The sequence below is a fragment of the Cibotium barometz genome, chromosome 56 (assembly GCF_041138505.1).
Source record: "Cibotium barometz isolate CiBa-2024 chromosome 56, ASM4113850v1, whole genome shotgun sequence".
Lineage (NCBI taxonomy): Eukaryota > Viridiplantae > Streptophyta > Polypodiopsida > Cyatheales > Cibotiaceae > Cibotium > Cibotium barometz.
This window is the reverse complement of record NC_141101.1, coordinates 36,150,449-36,168,347: the sequence shown is the minus strand read 5'-3', so window position 1 is coordinate 36,168,347 and position 17,899 is coordinate 36,150,449. Positions and strand designations below refer to the sequence as shown.

Genomic DNA, 17,899 nt, shown 5'->3' with positions numbered 1-17,899 from the left:
ACCACCCACTCACATGTAGGCTGCTGCTCCTGAAGGCGCTGAAGCGAAGCAAGGCTACGTCTCAACCGACGCTCCCGCTCACGTGTCTCTCCCAGCCGTGTCAAGGCTGCAGCATGCAAAAAAGAGCTGAGCTCGATGAGTCCCTGGGCACACTGGCCTGCTGCATCCTGGTCAGAGCTCTGGCCATCATGCCATATCCTCTCAATGTCCTCAGCGAGACTAGGATCTGTAAGTACCCTCTCTGGGATCCTCAATTGCAAGCTGGTCTCCCGTGTCCTCTCCTCAAGTGTCAAAATAACTGGCGCATGGTCTTAAAAAGAGGTGCCAGTGAGAATGCCAACGGAGCCCCCTCGCTCCCCTAACCTGTCGCCCACATAGAAGCGATCAATCCGTGATAGATTAGTCCCTCCCTGCCGGCGATCCGACTGAGAGAAACTAAGACTGTCCTGAGAGCGGGAGAAAGCCTCATGCTGCCATGCATCAGTGATCCTCAGTGTCATGCAAAATCGCTCCCAAGCTGCAAGCTCCGTGCCGTGCACTGTAACATGACTGCCTCCCACCCTATCGGCCGGGTCATCAAGCATGTTGAAGTCTCCCCCGACACACCAATGTGCGGCCTCTGGCAATGCATCCGTAACCTAGGTCCAGAACTCTGCTCTGGCACTAGCATGGTTGGGCGCATAGATACTGAGCACGCCAAAGAGCTCATCATGCATTCTTAGAATGACATACTGTGCTCTACCAGGCACAATGATCTCGCGATCCACAATGGCTTGCCGCCATACATCCGCAATGACCATACATACTTCTCCCTGCCGACCCAAGGGGCCAAACCCTGCAGACCAAAAGGTTTCCCATCTACCAGGCATCACCGAACCGTATCTCCGGAACCTGCTCTCACCCAAATGGTGCTCCTGCATCATCAAAATATCAATACTGCCCCCGACCAGGCATCTCTGAAGCTCCTGCCTCTAGCAACCACGATAACGTATATAGTGTGTGCCGCCAAGGCCCTGTACATTCCATGAGATGATCCTCATGGATGGCGTGCTGAGGTGGAGGCTGTCTCAGCCGTATGGCGGGCCTTCACTAGCGGCTTGGATGGAGAGAAGTGTCCCCATCCGAGCGGCTGCAAATTCGCCCACCCGGTGTGCTGCAAGAATCTCGGACCAAGCGCCAGTGGTTGTGTCCCATGGCGACTGCCTCCCGCTCAGACAAAGCAACCTCGTGTATGCATACATATCCAGGGTCGCGTGCTAAGTCTGCCACTATGCGAACCACCAAATGGCGAATCCCGGAGGCATCCACACTCCCGGCATCAAAGAAAAAATGAGCCAACTCCCATAGTCGGCCTATCACGTCTGTCACCTCCAGATCGCTCACATGGTGAGAAAACTCAAGTGCCTGAGTCTTCAAAGTGCTAAGAGCGAGATCCATAGTCCACTCCCGGTCGCTAGGGCCACAGAGAGGGAATGAGAAGGCCACCGTTGAATCAAGTGCCTCCTCCCCTCGGGCCGGAGGTATCACTACATGAACTCTGATGGGTGCTGGCTCATGGGGGCCCTCTGCTCCAAAAATCCGTGTGAAGGAATAATCAAAAGCCTCCGAGCGCTATCTAGTGTCGGGACGACTAGCCGACTGCGGATAGAGGATACCCGTGAAGCCCGATTCGGCATGGTAAGTCTCCTCTGCGGCGCTCGAGCAAGGTCGGTGCTCAGTGTCCGCCGGACTGCAGGTGAGCGCCATGGAACTGCCTGGGCCTCCCGGGGAGCTGAGGCGAGTGGGGGGGGGGGGGGGGGGGGGGGGGGGGGGGGGGGGAAGGGGGGGGAGAAGGAGCCGCTGCCAAAACTGGAGCGGGGACGGGAGGAGGCGAAGGTGGAAGCGAGGCGAGAGGGGGGGATGGGGGCGAAGGAGGGGGTGCTGGCATCTCCTGGTCCTCAGTCGGCGCTGAGGTCTCCTCCTGTAGGGGAGCAAAGCTGTTCCTCACGGGAACCCAGTGATGCTGAGACTGAGGCTGTTTGCTGCATCGGTCTCTGGGCGTGCTGCTGGGGCTGTCTCCCTCGACGGCGCCCCTGTCCAGACTGCCACTCCGAGGTCTCTGTGGGCCGAGCAGGTGTCCCGGAGGCTGCCTGCCGAGCAGCATCTGTGGGCGGGCCATCGGGGGCCTGCTGCTGCGGTGAAGGTCGGGGTCTCCTGCGAGGGCAGGCCTTGGCCAGGTGGCTGACCTGCCTGCAGATAAAGCATTGGTTCGGGAGCCCCGAAAACTCCACTCTCTGATCAATCCATCCCCCCCCTATCCTAGGTAGCTGAATGACCTTCGGAAGGGAGGAGATGTCCGGAACGAAAACTCTAACCGAAGGTAGCCCAGCTGCTCTAGCCACCACTTGAAGGATGTGGATGCAAGAGAATGAGGGCCAAAATGCAGGAGAGAGCAAAAAACGTCTGTTGTATTGCAGTAGTAGATCAAAGAAAGTGCTTCTCCAATATAATGTTATGCACATAACCTAATAGATTAGGTTATGCCTACTAAGCACACCTCTAAGTGCTATCTAGGCCTAAAACAGAGTGCCCCTAGCCTCAGAATGAGATCACATGGGCTATTATTAGCCTGGGGGAAAAAACCTTCCATAAGGGAAGTAAAAAGTGCCCCGGCCCACCTACCAACCACCAGCACTCCCATAGAAGGTACAAGTATAAAAGATAAAAACCCAACAAACCCCCCTGGAGTGATGTGTGGTGTATGTACATATACAGGGATGTAGCCTCAATCACCGAAAGGAAGTAAGTTCAAAAGCTGTCGAAAGCTCTCAAACTTATCACGAGGTAATGCCTTGGTGAAGATGTCTGCTACATTGTCGTGTGTCGACACATGAGACATGCTGATCTCCCCTGCTAAGAGTCTCTCTCTGACATAATGATAGTGCACCTCTATATGCTTCGTGCGAGCGTGAAACACGGGATTCTTGGCAACAGCCAAGGCACTCATACTGTCAGTGTAGAGGGATGTGGGAGCATGCTGCTCCATACCCAGATCTGCAAATAATCTCCTGAGCCATACACACTCAAGAGTAGCTGTGAAAGCAGCCCTGTACTCTGCTTCACAACTAGAGGTGGCCACAGTTGGTTGCTTCTTGCTAAGCCATGAAACACATGCATCTCCAATGTAGAAGCAATAACCTGTCGTGGACACCCTGGTGTCATAATCACCTGCCCAGTCTGAATCACTGAAACCATGCAAGCGTGATATTCCCCCCCTGGGATAGAACAATCCAAGATGCATAGTACCTTTCAAGTACCTAAACACCCGTTTCACTGCTTGCCAATGTTTTGTTCCTGGGCAGTGCATATATCTGCTTAATAAAGAGACCCCATATTGTATGTCAGGCCTAGTGTTGCACACATAAAGCAATGATCCCACAGCCTGCATGTAAAGAGTGCCATCAAATGGCTCCCCACTGTCCTCAAGACTCAACCTTGCACCTGGCTCCACAGGAGTAGCCACGGGCTTGCTGTCCTGAAGGGAAAACCGCTGCAGCAAATTCTGAATATACATACTTTGCTGCAAAAATATGCCCCTCTCTGTCTGCATAAACTGTATCCCAAGATAGTAGTGCAAAGGACCAAGGTCTGACATCTCAAAGGCTTGCTGTAATTCAGCCTTAAAGGCTGCAATATGATCCTCTCGAGGTCCTGTAAGCAGCATGTCATCGACATAAAGTACGATGACGAGAAACACCTCAGTAGTACTCTTAATGTATAGAGTACTCTCTGCTGAACTGCGTGACATGTATATTTGCTCTGGTACACATAGTGCACTTAGTACATTAAAAGTACTAAGTGTACTATGTACTATAAAACTTATGGGCTTGTACACACTACAAGGGTGAGCATAATGCCTTTACCCCAACAACCTCCCACTTAAAGGCAATGTGCCCTTAAGTGAAGGAAAAGAAAAAATCAGCATGTACATGATAATATACAAGGCCATATCAAGGCTGAAACTGGCCTCATCCAATGCCCATCAAGTGTCTGCAATGAGCATACCGCTCTGGAGGCAAACTCTTTGTCAACAGATCAATCGGGTTGTTATCCGTATGAATCTTGACAAGCTGAATCAGCTTGTTCTCTATCACCTCTCTGATGAAGTGATACTTCACATCCACATGCTTCGTCTTTGCATGAAAGACAGGGTTCTTTGCCAACTGGATGGCACTCTGACTGTCACAATGCAACAATGGAATATCCCCTGTATAACCCAAATCAACCACTAACCGAGATAGCCATAACGCCTCCTTGCAAGCCTCTGTGGCTGCAATATACCGGCCTCTGTAGTAGATAAGGCAGTGCACTTCTGCATCCTGGATATCCATGACACAGCACCTCCTGTGAATGTAAACACATAACCGGTAGTACACTTCCGGTTATCTGGATGACCGGCGTAATCCAAATCCGTGTAACCATGCACTAATGCATCCTGTTTGCCAAAGCAGATGCACATATCCTGTGTGCCCTTCAGGTATCTCATGACACCTTTCACTGCTTCCCAATGCTTCTCATCATGCATAGAAGGATCATAGCTGCAAACTACCATAAATGCCGACTCCTCATCATAATCATCATCATGAGTAATGTGAGTGTAGTTTGCTACTTCCTGCATCTCACTTGCATGGGTATCCGTTACTGCAACATTTGCTTCTCGTTTTGTGCCCCTTTCTTTCTCCTTTGCAAGCCTCTTGCGACATTCATTGATGTGATGCCCTGGCTTCCTGCAATAATGACACTTGCCCTTCTTTTTGCCCTTTGCATCCTCTTTCTCCCCACTGGGAGAGGGCTGATTTGGTGCTGTTTTGCTTTTGTTTCCAGCTACTTTATTTGCAGCTTTCCCTCTTCCTTTCTGCCCTGCATAAAAGGCTTGATCCCCTTCCTTCATAATATTCCGATTCTCTCTTGATTGCTCTTCTTGCAACAACACCTGCACCAAGTCATCAAGCTTGAAAGAGTCTGGATTCCCTTTCATAATAAGACGCAATGTGGATGCAAGTGATTGATAAGAATCTGGAATACCATTTAGGATAATGGTGACCAATGAACCATCTGACATCTCCTCACCGAGAGAGATTAACTGTTCACGCAAGTCCTTGAACTTGGTGAGAAAATCATCCATAACATCTCCCTCATGCATAACAAGATGCTCTAGTTGCCTTTTGAGATAGGCAACTTTGGCCTCATTTCGTACCTGGTACAAATTAACCAAACAATCCCATGCATCCTTTGCCGTCTGGCAAGACCGTATATGTGGAATAATACCAGTCTTCACAGACAATGCAATCATCGCATGTGCTTTTGCATCTTTCTCATCCCACTTTTGCTGAGCCTCGGTGGATGGCACTGATGGTGAAGGAGGTGTTCTTCTACTATGTGTGACAATAGAAGTAGTGGCAGAGTCATCATCATGTGGTGTAGCACGTGTACCGGGTCTAACCTCAGTACCGTCAACAATCTTGCTCAGCCCATTGGCTACAAGTATGTGCTTCATCATGTATGACCACAAAGGGTAGTTGTTACTGCCATCAAGTTTGTTCTCGGCTGAAAGTAAATCAAGCACACCATCTTTCCCCATGGCAATATGTGTCACTGCAAAGATCACCTGCAAGGAGATAAAATAGAGACCTCAAATAAAAATCTCTTCCGAGATGGGCACAACCTCAGTACTTCACCCTTTCACTGCACAAGAGCAATGTCACTGCTATAACTTGCTGTCCCAATCTGTAAATCCCTTCTCAGTGTCAAAACTGAGAGCAAAACATCCCCCTTTTTGTTCCAAATGCACCTTTTAATTTCTGAACTGAATTAGGCATAAAATCCCCCCAATTTCGCACTCAATTCCTGAGTGGACGGGCACTTTTCTTGCTGTACCAAGCATAAACCGGGCATACAACAAAGAAAATACAGAAAGCCCCTTGACTGAAAGGCAATGCCTCAACCAATAGAGTGCATACGTGCTACCCACACGCTGATTTCTGCTACTGCAGTTCACGGGAGTCGAAATCCCCAATTTCCAAGCCTGAAATGGACACCTGCAGGTACCCACAAGCTTCTGGAAGGGAGGAAACTGATTTTTAAAAAAAAATGATTTTTATTTACCCACGTTCTGTAGAAGACTAGTGCGCAGCAAATTTGAGCTGGTTTGACCACGAACAGGGCTGGAACTAGACTGGAAATGATGCGCCCTGATTTTTGGAGGCTCCTGGAGGCTGAAACAGGCCGGTTTCTTGCTGGAAATGCTGCGCACCAGCACTAGAAGGCTGCGCACCAGCTCTAGAAGACCTCCCGATGCAGTTTCCGGCTACAGAAAGCGAGAGCAAGCTCCCGGTTGCTGGAAAATAGGGCGGCGCACTGTTTTGCAGTAGCTGGCAAGAAAACAGAACTTCGATGTCGTCTCTGAGAGTTCCTCGCGTGGGGAATGCGGTGGGGAAGCTCACGGGAGTGTAGAGCCAGGCTCTGATACCAAATGAAGGATGTGGATGCAAGAGAATGAGGGCCAAAATGCAGGAGAGAGCAAAAAACGTCTGTTGTATTGCAGTAGTTGATCAAAGAAAGTGCTTCTCCAATATAATGTTATGCACATAACCTAATAGATTAGGTTATGCCTACTAAGCACACCTCTAAGTGCTATCTAGGCCTAAAACAGAGTGCCCCTAGCCTCAGAATGAGATCACATGGGCTATTATTAGCCTGGGGGAAAAAACCTTCCATAAGGGAAGTAAAAAGTGCCCCGGCCCACCTACCAACCACCAGCACTTCCATAGAAGGTACAAGTATAAAAGATAAAAACCCAACACCACTGAAGCTGCTGTGGGGCCAGTCTCAAGCACTGAACCTACCAATGCTCCTAGCCTAGAAAGGAGCGGAAGGTACTCACGGCGGAGTCCAGGGAAGCAAACTGTAACATGGAAAAGGCGCTCTCCCTGCTCGGCCGCTGCTGGGTCAAAGCCATGCTGCCAAGGTCTGAAGAATGCCCGAGCGCCCCTGATGTCAAGGGGACTCATGGCTAGGACCTTGGCCACGCTCTGGGCTGTCTCGAACTCGATCTGGTAGTGTCCACGGCCTAGCAGCTGAACGTCCATGATCTTGCCCACATCTGCAAGAAGGTGGGCCTGGAGAAGATCCCGGATCTCCCCTGTGCTGGGGCGAGTGCCGACTATACGACAGATGGTGGAATGTGCCTGGAGGCGTTCCACCTCTGCGGCGAGGCTCGCTTCCTCTTCTGGCGAAAGAGAAAGCTTGATGGGGGTATCCTCAGGGGCGGGCGAGGGGGCTGCGGGAGAGTCCCTCTGAGGTGGGGCGGGAGGAGCCTCCATGAGAGTCTGAAGCTATGTCGAAGGCGGAGCGAATGCGGAGAGTCCTGCAAGAACCGAGCTGCACACAAAGGGCGGAGGGGGAAGGCGGAAGGCAAGAAAAAAAAACCCAGGGGACGGAAAAAAACAGAAAGAAGGGGAGGGGGGGGGGTAAGGCGGCGAAGACAAAAAAGACCCTGGGGGGGGGGGGGGGGTGGGGGGGAACGAAAGGGCGACGGCTCGCGGAGGGGTGGCGGGGCGCTGAAGAAGGGAGGGGGGGCGCGAGGGAGAGGAGCAGGGAGAGGGCGGCGGGCGCTACAGCGCTGGGGCGCGCAAGCAAACTTGGTGGGGGAGGGGGAACAAACGAGAGGGCAGGCGGAGGGGGGAGCAGACGCGTGGGCGGGAATGGGGGGAGGGCGTGCAGGCAGCAGCGCGAGCAGGAGGGGGGAGCGCGACCTTCAGCGAGCCAAATTTTTCGATAGTCAACTCTTCTTTATGAACTGAACTATCCACCTTGAGCCTTCTCCCATTGGCCGCGAAGGGTATGAATGATGTTGAGCTAGATGCTTCTGATGGACTCCGCAGTCGGAGTGTGGGTGCCTTCGATAACCTTGCTGCATCGAGCTCTCCAGATTTGCCATGCAGCAATGCTACTACAGATCTCCCATCTCTAGCACGAACCAGGAGTTCAATGACCAGTAGATGGGGCTGGAACTAGCACTATCGAAATGCGAAGGTGAGAGACCTGAAGGGCTAGCCCCCACCTTCCTTCTCGTAAGCCATGACAACCTCGGCCTTAGTGGCCCAAGCGACAATGCCCCATGTAATAGTACAGGAAGAGGCCCTGTCCATAGTGAAGATACGGAGAATCTTGCTACCACACCTGCTAAGCCTTCGGGCAATCCCAAAGACAATGTCACTGAGACTCTTGGGGATGGCCACATCTTGGACATGCTTCTGGTCTACCACCAACGACGTGTCAATCGCCAAACTCCTATGTGCCAGCAACCACACAAAGAGGGTGATTTTCTGACGTCGAATACTATCCCAGAGCCTCTTCCAAAAATCGAAGAGAAAACGCGGTGAGAGGCCTTGGGTCTGCCAGTGTCCTGTTGCTACTAGAGTGCCTTCAACCTCGGGCATCTGGATCCTACGGCCAAGTTGTGTGGTGTATGCGAAAAACTGGGTACCCAGAGTCTCCTCCCTATCTGTAGGATCACACCAAGTCCACTCCCCTAGGTCCCACTAGAGGTGCGCGATGGGCCGACTCTCCCAGATCCATAAATGCCAGTCTCTCCTTGGCCACCTTGGCCGGAGGTGCATCAATGTGCCACTCATGTGCATGAAATCCGATCACCCTCACCCTTTGTAAGGTGCATCCATGGAAGTCATCCAAGGGGGGCTCTGATCTCTCTAACCTGCCATGAGGTCCAATTGAAAAAGTAAGCAAGGCGGAGCTCTCATCGGCACCATGAATTTCCAGGAGAATTTCATGCCTGGTAAACACTCCGAGCCAGTGGGGGGGAATAGGGTCAGGGATAGGGGTCAGCCACTCTGGGGGAATAGCAAAGTCGATGTCGAGGCTGAGTCTGTCGCTACCCGAGGATCCATCTAGTGCTCTGCTGCCAAGTGCCCCCCAAGCTTGATGTACGGGCTGAAACCTTGGCCAAGAGGAAATCCTTCCATGGCTTGCCGCCTGGGAGAAGTCCTCTAACAATCAACTTGCCCAGCAGTGCATGGCTCTGAATGGTGGGGTCGATGATGCGTCAGCCCCCTCTATGGCGCGGCTGTATGATCACTCTACAGGCCACCTTGGCCCAGGCACAGGCCTCCAATCTCTGCTCGCCCACAGAAAATTGTGAATCAACCGCTGAACCTGACCAATGCAGGCCCAGGAGAAGGCCCAGCAAGAAGTAATATAGCCCATGGTGGCAAAAAGAACCTGGTTTGCCATCACCACTCAGCCGGCTAAGGAGAGCCTCACTGAACTCCAGTACAGAGGCTTCTTCCGAATGCAGATTAGTCTTTTCCAATACATATTTGCAAAGTAATCCCTGTTGCCATTTCCTAGGGAGCAATTATTTCCATTTCTGTTCCCAATCTGACTATGGCCGAAGAGGACACAGAGATGAATAAAGCTGTTAAGAATATATGTCCTTATAGAAAAGCAGGGTGATGATGACATGTGATATGTTACTCTCAATCTCATTAAAACTAAAAGATCTGTTCATGCAAAAAACACTAGTAGCATTAGCTCATGGGTCAAAATGCCAATGCTATTATTTGATGCCATACAACTTGGAGAGAGCATTGGAAAAAAGCATTGGAAAAATTCATCATGTTTGAGATCGAAAGGTTTATAATATCTTTTGAGTGTTGACGTGAGTCCAGAAACGGCTGAAGATTGAATTTCAAGACTCATTAATAATGGATCGAAATCTTAAAAGAGCACTGGAAAGGCTGCTTGAACCTGCACCGGAGGATCGCTTTCAGGTAATGCTTTGTTTGTAAATAAACTCTCATTGTAGGCACATAGGAGACTTTATGTCATGTTTCACTTTATACTAGAAGATAAGTTATCCTGTACTGACATGAATCCATGATCTTAAGATTTCATGCCTTATTTTGTCATGAGTCTTTATTGTACTTGTTGAGAGTGACAGAAAGCCTTAGCACGGTTCCTGGTTGTGCCATATTATGACCTTACTTGCAGCGGCATCACGTTTCATTAAGTTCTGTTTCACAAATACTGATTTCATCATTCTTGAAATGGGCATTTGAGTAGGCGTGTTATACTGGGTCATATGTGCTATACACAGCATGACTATCCTCCGGGAGCTTTTTCTTGAACCAAATTGAAGCTTGGATAGTTTTGTGGAGTACTAGGATGCATTATGTGTATCTAGATAGATATCTAATATCTCTATGGTTTAGATTCTTTCTGCAAAATAATCGTTTCTCAAACCTGACCCACAACTGCAGATCATTACAAAGCCTTGAATCATGAGTCAGTATTTACCTCCGGCTGGTGCGTGAGTGCATGCCAGCTTGCCCGTGTCTGCTGCATGAACAATCATGCAGTTATGACTCCATGGTTGTAAGAGCTAGAGCATAGAGGATTATCATTTGGGAATAGGAAAGCATACTAAGACATAATGTAGCACATGTTGCGAATGTAATAGCTGTGCACCAAACACTAGTTGCTAGTAGCATGGCAGTATGTCGACTGCTTTACTAGTATTTTCATTTCATGCCAGCCCTTTTGGGTAAACCACTACTCAATATTGGAGTGTTGTCGACAGGTTTCTCTCTTGGTTTGGGATCAACTTGTTTTTCTCTGCTTGTTTAGTATTGTCGGAAGAGGCTCTCTGTCACGTGCAGCGCCCACTGCGCACTGGGGTGCCACATGGACATAACTGTACCATAAGTGCGAGGAATTGAGTTATCCATAAGGTAGAGATGTGCAGTGAGCATGTTTTGTGAATTCTAGTCGAGAGATGAGTGGCGAGTTGTCATCAGGGTAGGCCAACGTAGTTCAGTAAGTCCATCAATCACTGCGAAGTCCCTCATAGTTTTGGGCAGCTTCCTAAGTGAAGAGCTGGGCATCAGACGTGTTTGGAGAGTTTACATGTCAAACAAGTTGCTAAGCAACCTGCAGCCACTCCCCCCCCCCCCCCCCCCCCCTTGACAGAGGACCTCAACAGCTGCACTTTACAGAGAGTGCGAGTGATTGGGTTTCATGACCACAAGTGGCATGTAGACCCTCCCCTGGCCAAAGTGGTCAGAGAGAGATTATGGAGATTATGGTTATGGGAGGGCCGACCACCACTGATGGGACTGCAGTGGGATCCAGGTGAGTGGCAGTGGCACCCTTCGTCCCAAAGGATGTCTCCCCGACATCCTCTTTTTTGAGTAAGCAGTCCGTCTAAGCCACAGAATTCAGATGTGAGAGGCTGATAGTACGCCAGCAGCGACAACAGTACATTGACAGACCTAGGACATCCCCGCGCGTTACCTCAGGGATTTTTGGAAACGGTTGTGGCACATCTTCTGGCCACGGAAGATTACTCTTTTCCTTTGGCAGATAGCTTACAGGAGCTTGGCAGTGGGCACCTGGCTGGCAGTTGGAGGTCGGACGGCACTCTGTGCTAGGTGTGTACACCCTCAGCAGTCTCAGCGTCATTGCCTTCGGGATTGTCCCAAGGCGCAGCATCTTCACCATGGACCATGCATCTGCCCACACATCACCTTTGGGGGGGTTGGGGGTGGAGGCAGTTACCTAGGCCTCTGAGTCACCACCAGCCCTTGCATATGAGGAGACAAGACAGGGCCTTGCCCTTCTCCTCTCTCACTGCCACAAGATCACGGCAGCCTGGTTTTCAGAATCCTAGAGGGCAAGAGTACCATAGGGACCTGTCAGAGATGGGAGATCATTAGTAGTAGCATTGCAGCATGGCACATTTGGTGTGCTCACTGCAGTGAGGCCATAGAGGGCACTACCACTCCGCCCGCCATTGAGTCCATCCAGAGAATATGGCCATACAGACACTATGTACTGAATCAAACAGAGATAAGCCAATTACCTTCATAGCTCAGGTGAATTTCGAGGGAAGGAAAATGTGTCATCTTGCAGGATCGTTAGGTTGCTGTCTGCAACCACTTGGGTGTCATTAATTGGTTGAGAAACAATCCTGTTTGAAGTGGTCAAATCGGGTTTATGGCTGTAGAGCAATTTATTCAAGTGGAAGAAAATAAGTTGGAACTAAAATTGTAAGTCTGAATTATAAAGACACAGAGCTCAGTTAACTGGACATAAATGACTAACAAGGAATCACATTACTGTTGAACTTGAGACAACTGTAGGCTCAAAGCTTAGGGGTACACTTGAGATCCAGCCTATAGAAATGAAACAGGTATCTTATGAGGGTTCAAGGGGTTAGCAGGAGTGGCCATGCTGCAGAGAAGCAACATGTGATCAGTGGTTTGGAAAAATGCACATGCTAAATATGCAGCCATGAGATGTACGATAGTGACATCCTAATTTTCTTAAGATGTATGATAGTGATCCGTGATTTGGAGAGATGCACATGCTAAATAGGCAGCCATGAGATGTATGATAGTGACATCCTATTTTTCATAAGACCGGTCAATGTATAGAGCCAAGATCAATGCATCATGCCTTGTACATAGGCATAGAAGAGTTCTCTTGCAAGGGGGAAGCACTGTAAGTGGGGGTGGATTTAATTTTGAAAAGGTTCTTTTTGTATCAATGGACTTGACGAATTAAAACAACAATTCATGCTTTGCAGTCAGCAACAGAGGTCATCCAAGCTCTTCAAAATGGCTACAATAATCTTGGGAAAGCTGATGATGCTACAAAGGAACATTTTCCAAGCCAAAGGGTCAGGCAGCCGCTGGGAACAAAAGTGGTAAAAGATGATTTGAGTACTTTTATCAAGGTTGCAGGTTTAGCTGTTTGCTTCAAAAGTGTTCCATTTATTTGCAGGTTTTGAAGCGAACAGCTTCAACCCTCCTCATTAAAATTCCTCCAGTTGGGTTTACTGCAGATGCTGTTGGGTCAGGAACCTTTGCATTGGTATGCTGGCTGCAAAAATTTGGAATATAATTCTACAACATATTATATTGCATTCTGGCAAGTCTAATGTGGTTTGTGAGATCATTCTGTTCAAACGATTGATTTCAACAGGCAAACTTATACAACAAAAATTTATCATTTTGCAATTGTAAGAATTTTAATTATCTATGTGGCAGAATAGGCATCCATAGGTCATGTGCCAAGCTAAAAGGGATTCAGATCCCCTTCGTGTTCATACATTGTCATTGCATGCACCAGTGGAGGGGGCTTTGTTGTCAACATTCACAATGCCAGCAAGGGGTATTTGGCTCATTAAGTAAGTCTTGTCTATTTTTGGTGTGGATATGCCACCTCTTCTAGTACACAATATGAAGGATGATCCTCCTCCATTGCACAGCATGAAGGGCGATTCTCATCCATAACAGAGATTGCAAGATCTCACAGCATGGAGGCCAATCCTATTTGAGGCAACATTGTCTTTGCTTTATCCTTTGGGAGGTTCCTTTAGATATCCCGTGTGTGTTGTCTTTTACTTGCATAACACTTTTTGTGTTTCTACACAAGCTCTTGAACTTATAATGGCTAGGGCTAGGATTGCATTCACTTATCAATAGCACTCCTTGAGGAAAGAAACCATCCCATGGTGAATCAAAATACATGGTTTGAGGGTGAGAAAATACTTCCAACAGTTAAAATAAATCATTTGGATAATGTGAGACTTGATAGACTGCTCGCTCAACTGGCTAAAAACCTCAGAGATGCTACATAATCAGGAGGGTGTAACAGCTTACCTTATTATTTATTAAGTCCCTTCTAGGACTGTTGATTCAAAAGCTTCCAGACCTTTCTGAAGGGCTATTAAAGGACTCCCTGTTGCTACAATACTCACCTTGTAGCTGCTCTCATTGCCCTCTCAGTATGTGTATGAAGTTTCTTTGGTTAATGTGCCCTCAATGACATCTGCACAAGTCTGTCAGATGTGCAAAGCTGCTATTTCTCTAGAGACTGGCACATGATCCCAGCTTTATTGCAAGTATTGTCAAATGCATAGTATGCGGCCAGCCTAGGTACTGCGCTTTGGTGCCATCTGTGGTGGGATGGGAATTTATCCCTAAACACTTGAAATTGTCAACCACTTCGACTAATTGGCCTTGATAAAGGACTGTGGGAGGGCACCCTTCTGTGGTCTTGCTGAGCATGACCTTGGTTTTTTGCACATTTACTAGCAGCCTGTTATGTGCACATAATTGCTCTACATCAGCCACAAGGTTTTGAGCCTCTATAAGTAAGTGTGTTTTGAGCACTGCATTTGCATTTACATGAAGGCGAGCCCCGACACTGTCCTTGAAATTTGTGCACCATGTTGGTAAGCATATACAAGCACCATAGTCTTAAGTTTAACAATACAAAGCCAAAAAGTGTGGGAGACAGGACAACCTTGGTTGACCCAATGTCACTGCTAAAACATTGTCAAGATTCTGCATCTCATCTGCACTTGGCAGGTGACTCGCTCATATAATTTAGTTATGGCATGCATTAGCTCTCGTGGCACTCACAGTTCTGCCATTCTATTCCACAAACTATAATGTGGAACTGTTCCAAAGGCCTTTATGAAGTAACATTTAGTCAAGCCTCCTCCAGCAGTACTTGAAGGGTTACTAGGTGATCAAAATTGCTATGCTTTCCCTGAAAGTTAGGCAATCCCAGTACTTGTATGTCATGCATTTCACCCCATGTAGAAAGAAAGAAAGCTATATTAACTTCTTCAAAAGACCCTATGAGACCAAGAAGCTATTATGATGTATCCATGATGAATATTGCACGATGGAATAGAAAAAACTGTACGAAACTAGCTACATAAGCTAAAGTATCTATGTTTTGCTGCATGAAGGCAATGTGTGGTCACACAGTGATACCATCTTCCTCCAGAATAGAATGCAAAGCAGCCATAGTATCTCCCCTCAGTGATGGGAGCTTGCCATGTTGTTGAAGGATCCTGGATCTGCAGCTGCTGGGTGGAGGGACGAGGCCTTTGAGATGTGGGGCATTCTGGCTCTGAGAAGGGATGATGCATGATCACTAGTGATACCTCGTGTACATGGGGCCAAATGATCATGCGTCCGTATAGGCCGTTGCCCTGGCTGGTCGTGTTGCTACTCATGTCAGGCCATTATAGTCAATGGTTGTGACTCAAAGATATCTATGATGGAGTTCTGGAAGGCGCCTTGTTGGCTCTGTCTCTTGGAGTGCTTGCTCGGCATGATGTGCCTATGCTTGTGAAGCTCCAGTAATGCACGACTTAACATCGCTGGTCCTCATACATACGCCATGACCCTAGAATGAAATCCCTCTCACATCTAATAGTAGGGTGGGCATCTGAACAAATAGTGCTCCTTGTCCTCCACCTCGCGAGTGATGCATACTTTGCATAATAGCCACCCCAAACTCTGTACGTATAAGAGAAAGAAAGATCTATTAATGTCTACAAAAGACCTGAAGGGCCTATGAGACATTGATAGTACAATGATACCGTGGGTATACGGTGCCATGGAAAAATTAAAAAAGAACATGAAAATTGTCAACTGAAACACGACTCTACAAGCCTCCTAATGGGAGATGTGGTCATGATGAGAGCATGTCATGTCGTCGGAGAATCAAGGATTTTGTCTCTATGTGGTGGAGATCCTTGGAGCTCTGGGTCGAGGGGGCTTGGCACATATGCCCACTTAGGACTCCTCTCGGTCGCGAATATGGCCCATGTGTATGGCTGGTATGAGTTGATGTCGATGTGGGTGGGTGATGTGCATACTCATGCTGTGAAGAAATAAGTGATGGATTAGTGGCCCAAAACCCTCCCAGAAGCAGCAGCGAATGACCCCTGTGTTTCATAATACGCTGGGCATTTGAACATATAGTGAGCTTCGTGATCTACGTCCTCTATGGTGCATACTCTGCATATCCGCTCCACTCCTGGGATGTTCTTGGCTCTCATAGCCTCTACTTGGAGGCGGTGGGAGGATACTTTGAGCTGACCCATCGTGATGCACATAGGATGTGACATGTGGATGTTCATGTACCTACGGATCTCAAAGAATCGCTCCCTGGTGAGTTTCCAAAAATTCTGTGTAGAACTTACCTTTCTTCCCTATCTCTGATGAAGACACCCAAGTCTGATGTATGTGTAGGCCGAGTAGATTGATCTTCTGTCATGAAAGGTCGAGGTTTGAGGTTTGGGGAGTCTAGTCTGTCGTGAAATGGGGGGGGCAATCCATGTGCATGAAACCATTCATCTACCTCCGACTACCATACCTGCTTTAGTAAGGGTGGTGGTCGTCTTCTCCCGAGATGGAGGGCAGTCTGGCCTGTCTCTGCCGCTCCTCTCTGTCTCATGATACAGCTGCATAGAAGACTCTAGTGCTAGCCGAGGGAGATGGTCTCTGTCCAGGGAGTATACATGCTAAATGTAAGTAATGGTCTAGAAGAGAGCATCTATGATTACTGGGCTACCCCAAACTCCGCATGTATTATGTCATTGGGCACAATGAGAGTGCCTTCGTATGAGTGTGCATCCAAATAGTGCTCCATTTATTCAGATGTCTCTAATCAAATTTAGTGATGGCCTTTAAAGAGGTGCAAGAGAATGCTTAAGTGCTTAGCAAAAATGAAGATCTACAGGGAGACATATGTAGTTAGAGTGGGCTAGACAAATAGCTAGTAAAGGCTTGGATTTGAAATTGCTAGACCTTGGGGCTTGGCACATGGAAGTTTCTTAGTTAGCACCACTTTCCGCAAGTAGAATGGGGTCATCATCATGGTTCTATAGAGTGTTCATTGATAAAGCGTTTGTGAACATGGATATCTTGGATACCCAGCCAACCAACATGGGGAGGTACCAAGTTCCGCTTATTCCTGATCATGCATGACGACACCAGCACCTGAAGCCTCTCAATACTCCTGCACACATCCTCCCCCAATCCTGATCCCCAAACGATTGCTCATACATAGCTCTTGGGCTTACTAAGGTGTCAAAGAGCCAACACTTAGTGCGGGGTTTCTAAAAATGTGTGTGGAAGCACTGTCTCTCCAAACAGGTAAAGGAGGCATGCCCTCGTGCTAATCTGTCAGTGGCAGCAGTAACATGGGGCTTGTAAATGTGACTCCAAGATATACATATCTTGGCACAACCTCCACTTGTGCCCATATGAATAGGAAGGATAGCCATGAGCCGGTCGGGAAGTTGGTGTTAAATACCATCACTTTTGTTTTGCCCAAGTTGGCCATAAGGTCTCTCTCTCTTCACAATCTGGTGAGAGCATCCAGGAGTTTTTGCAGTACCTCCACTGATTGTGAGATGAGGACAATGCCATTGGCGCATAGAAATATAGGCACTACTTTTTAGGCCAAAGGTGATCTTCTACCTCCAAAGCTATCCGCAAAGCATGCAATCTCATCAATATATAGCCCAAATAGTGTCGGTGAGAGCGGACAGCATTTTCCAACTCCAAGAGTGCTCCATTTCTCTCCCAAGAGATTGCCAGGTGCGCACTCTCTGCCCATCACCATCTCATATAGTGACATCACAGCCCAATGTGGTAACTGGAGCTCGAACTGTCTAATGATCGAGGGACCGAATCAAAAAGCTTCGCGAAAATCCTCGAAGCAGCAATACACATGCTTCTTCCGTCGTGATTGTGCTTCCTCTCTAAGAGCTTGTAGACTGAACGTATGGTCCAATGCCTCGAAAGACTTACTTTCTATCTACCGAAGGTATTCGATATGTACATGATGTTATAGATGTGAATGGACGAGTTCTCAGCTTTCCTCAAGCAAATCGTCAATATGATTTGGGCATGCATCATAGACCAATATGGCAAGAGATCATGCGGATAATGGAGTCTCTACAACCTGTTCCGCCCTCTGATGCACAAAACAAGTGATCAATTGGAAATTAGATAGACAGATGCCT

At 48.2% G+C, this 17,899-nt stretch overlaps 1 protein-coding gene across 7 annotated transcripts in view; it reads left to right on the top strand.

Moving 5' to 3' along the window:
- The window catches only part of LOC147607163 (uncharacterized), a 175,801-nt gene that overhangs the window by 113,825 nt on the left and 44,077 nt on the right, over positions 1-17,899 (top strand). For 6 of the 7 annotated variants that reach the window (XM_086791550.1, XM_086791546.1, XM_086791545.1 and 3 more), the window contains 3 exons: positions 9,729-9,830; positions 12,647-12,766; positions 12,844-12,933. In XM_086791550.1, coding sequence (XP_086647676.1) covers positions 9,729-9,830; positions 12,647-12,766; positions 12,844-12,933 — 312 coding nt within the window. The remainder of the gene's footprint in view (positions 1-9,728; positions 9,831-12,646; positions 12,767-12,843; positions 12,934-17,899) is intronic. The other variant, XM_086791547.1, reaches the window with a different exon arrangement.